Source organism: Cariama cristata, unplaced genomic scaffold (genome assembly GCF_000690535.1).
Source record: "Cariama cristata isolate BGI_N322 unplaced genomic scaffold, ASM69053v1 scaffold29249, whole genome shotgun sequence".
NCBI lineage: Eukaryota > Metazoa > Chordata > Aves > Cariamiformes > Cariamidae > Cariama > Cariama cristata.
Window position 1 is genome coordinate 2,124 of NW_009634534.1, and position 758 is coordinate 2,881.

Consider the following 758-nt stretch of genomic DNA (forward strand, 5'->3'; position numbering starts at 1 on the left):
GTCTCCTGGCAGCCATAGCAGGATGTGACCATCTCTGCTGGGGCAGACACCCCCAGGGACACCCCGTGGCCTTGCTGTAGCCAGGATGGGCGTCAGAGCCATCTCTCCACCGTGCCACCCACATCACGGCACGCTGCCTGGCCCCGTGCTGCCCTGTGCCGGCAGGTTCCTGGGACACAGCAGCAGGTCGCGGTTGAAGACATGGGTTCAATATCTCAAGAGCTTCAGCTACACCAGACACATGACGATGCGGACATGGAGATGGGAACCAGGGCCCCCGCTTGCTCTCAGCGAAGGCTTTCCTAGAGCTAATTCTTCCTGTTTCTGTGCAGCCAAGGCTGCCTCGCCAGGGGCATCCCCAAAGGCTAAGCTGAGGATAACTACAAAAACCGAAGGGCACCCTTGCCTGGGTGTGGTGGGCTGAGCCTGGCCAGCAGCCAAAGACACGCCCAGCCTTTTGCCACTACTCCTCAGTGGGACAGGGAGAGACTTCGACCAGAAAAAACAAGAAAACTGGGGTCAAGATACAGACAGTTTTATAAATGAAGGAAAGGGGGGGGGCAGAAAACCCAAGCGGCGGCAAGGGAAGCACTCCCCACCGGCTGCCCTGGTCTCACCTTGCCCATGTCCAAGGCGGTGGCCTCCAGGATGTCCTGCTTCTTCTCACCCAGGAAACGTCCCAGGGCCTCCAGCTGGGCCATGCGGTACTCCATGGGCCGCGTCTTCCCCGAGCGCCACGCTGCCCGCAGGAGGTTCAC

General features: G+C 60.4%; 1 protein-coding gene across 1 annotated transcript in view; it reads right to left on the reverse strand.

Annotated features, from left to right (window-relative positions):
- Positions 1-758, reverse strand: part of LOC104167068 (aldehyde dehydrogenase family 3 member B1-like) — a gene marked incomplete at its 3' end in the record, with an annotated part of 3,111 nt that overhangs the window by 2,041 nt on the left and 312 nt on the right. The window contains exon 2 of the mRNA XM_009707193.1: positions 618-756. Coding sequence (XP_009705495.1) covers positions 618-756 — 139 coding nt within the window. The remainder of the gene's footprint in view (positions 1-617; positions 757-758) is intronic.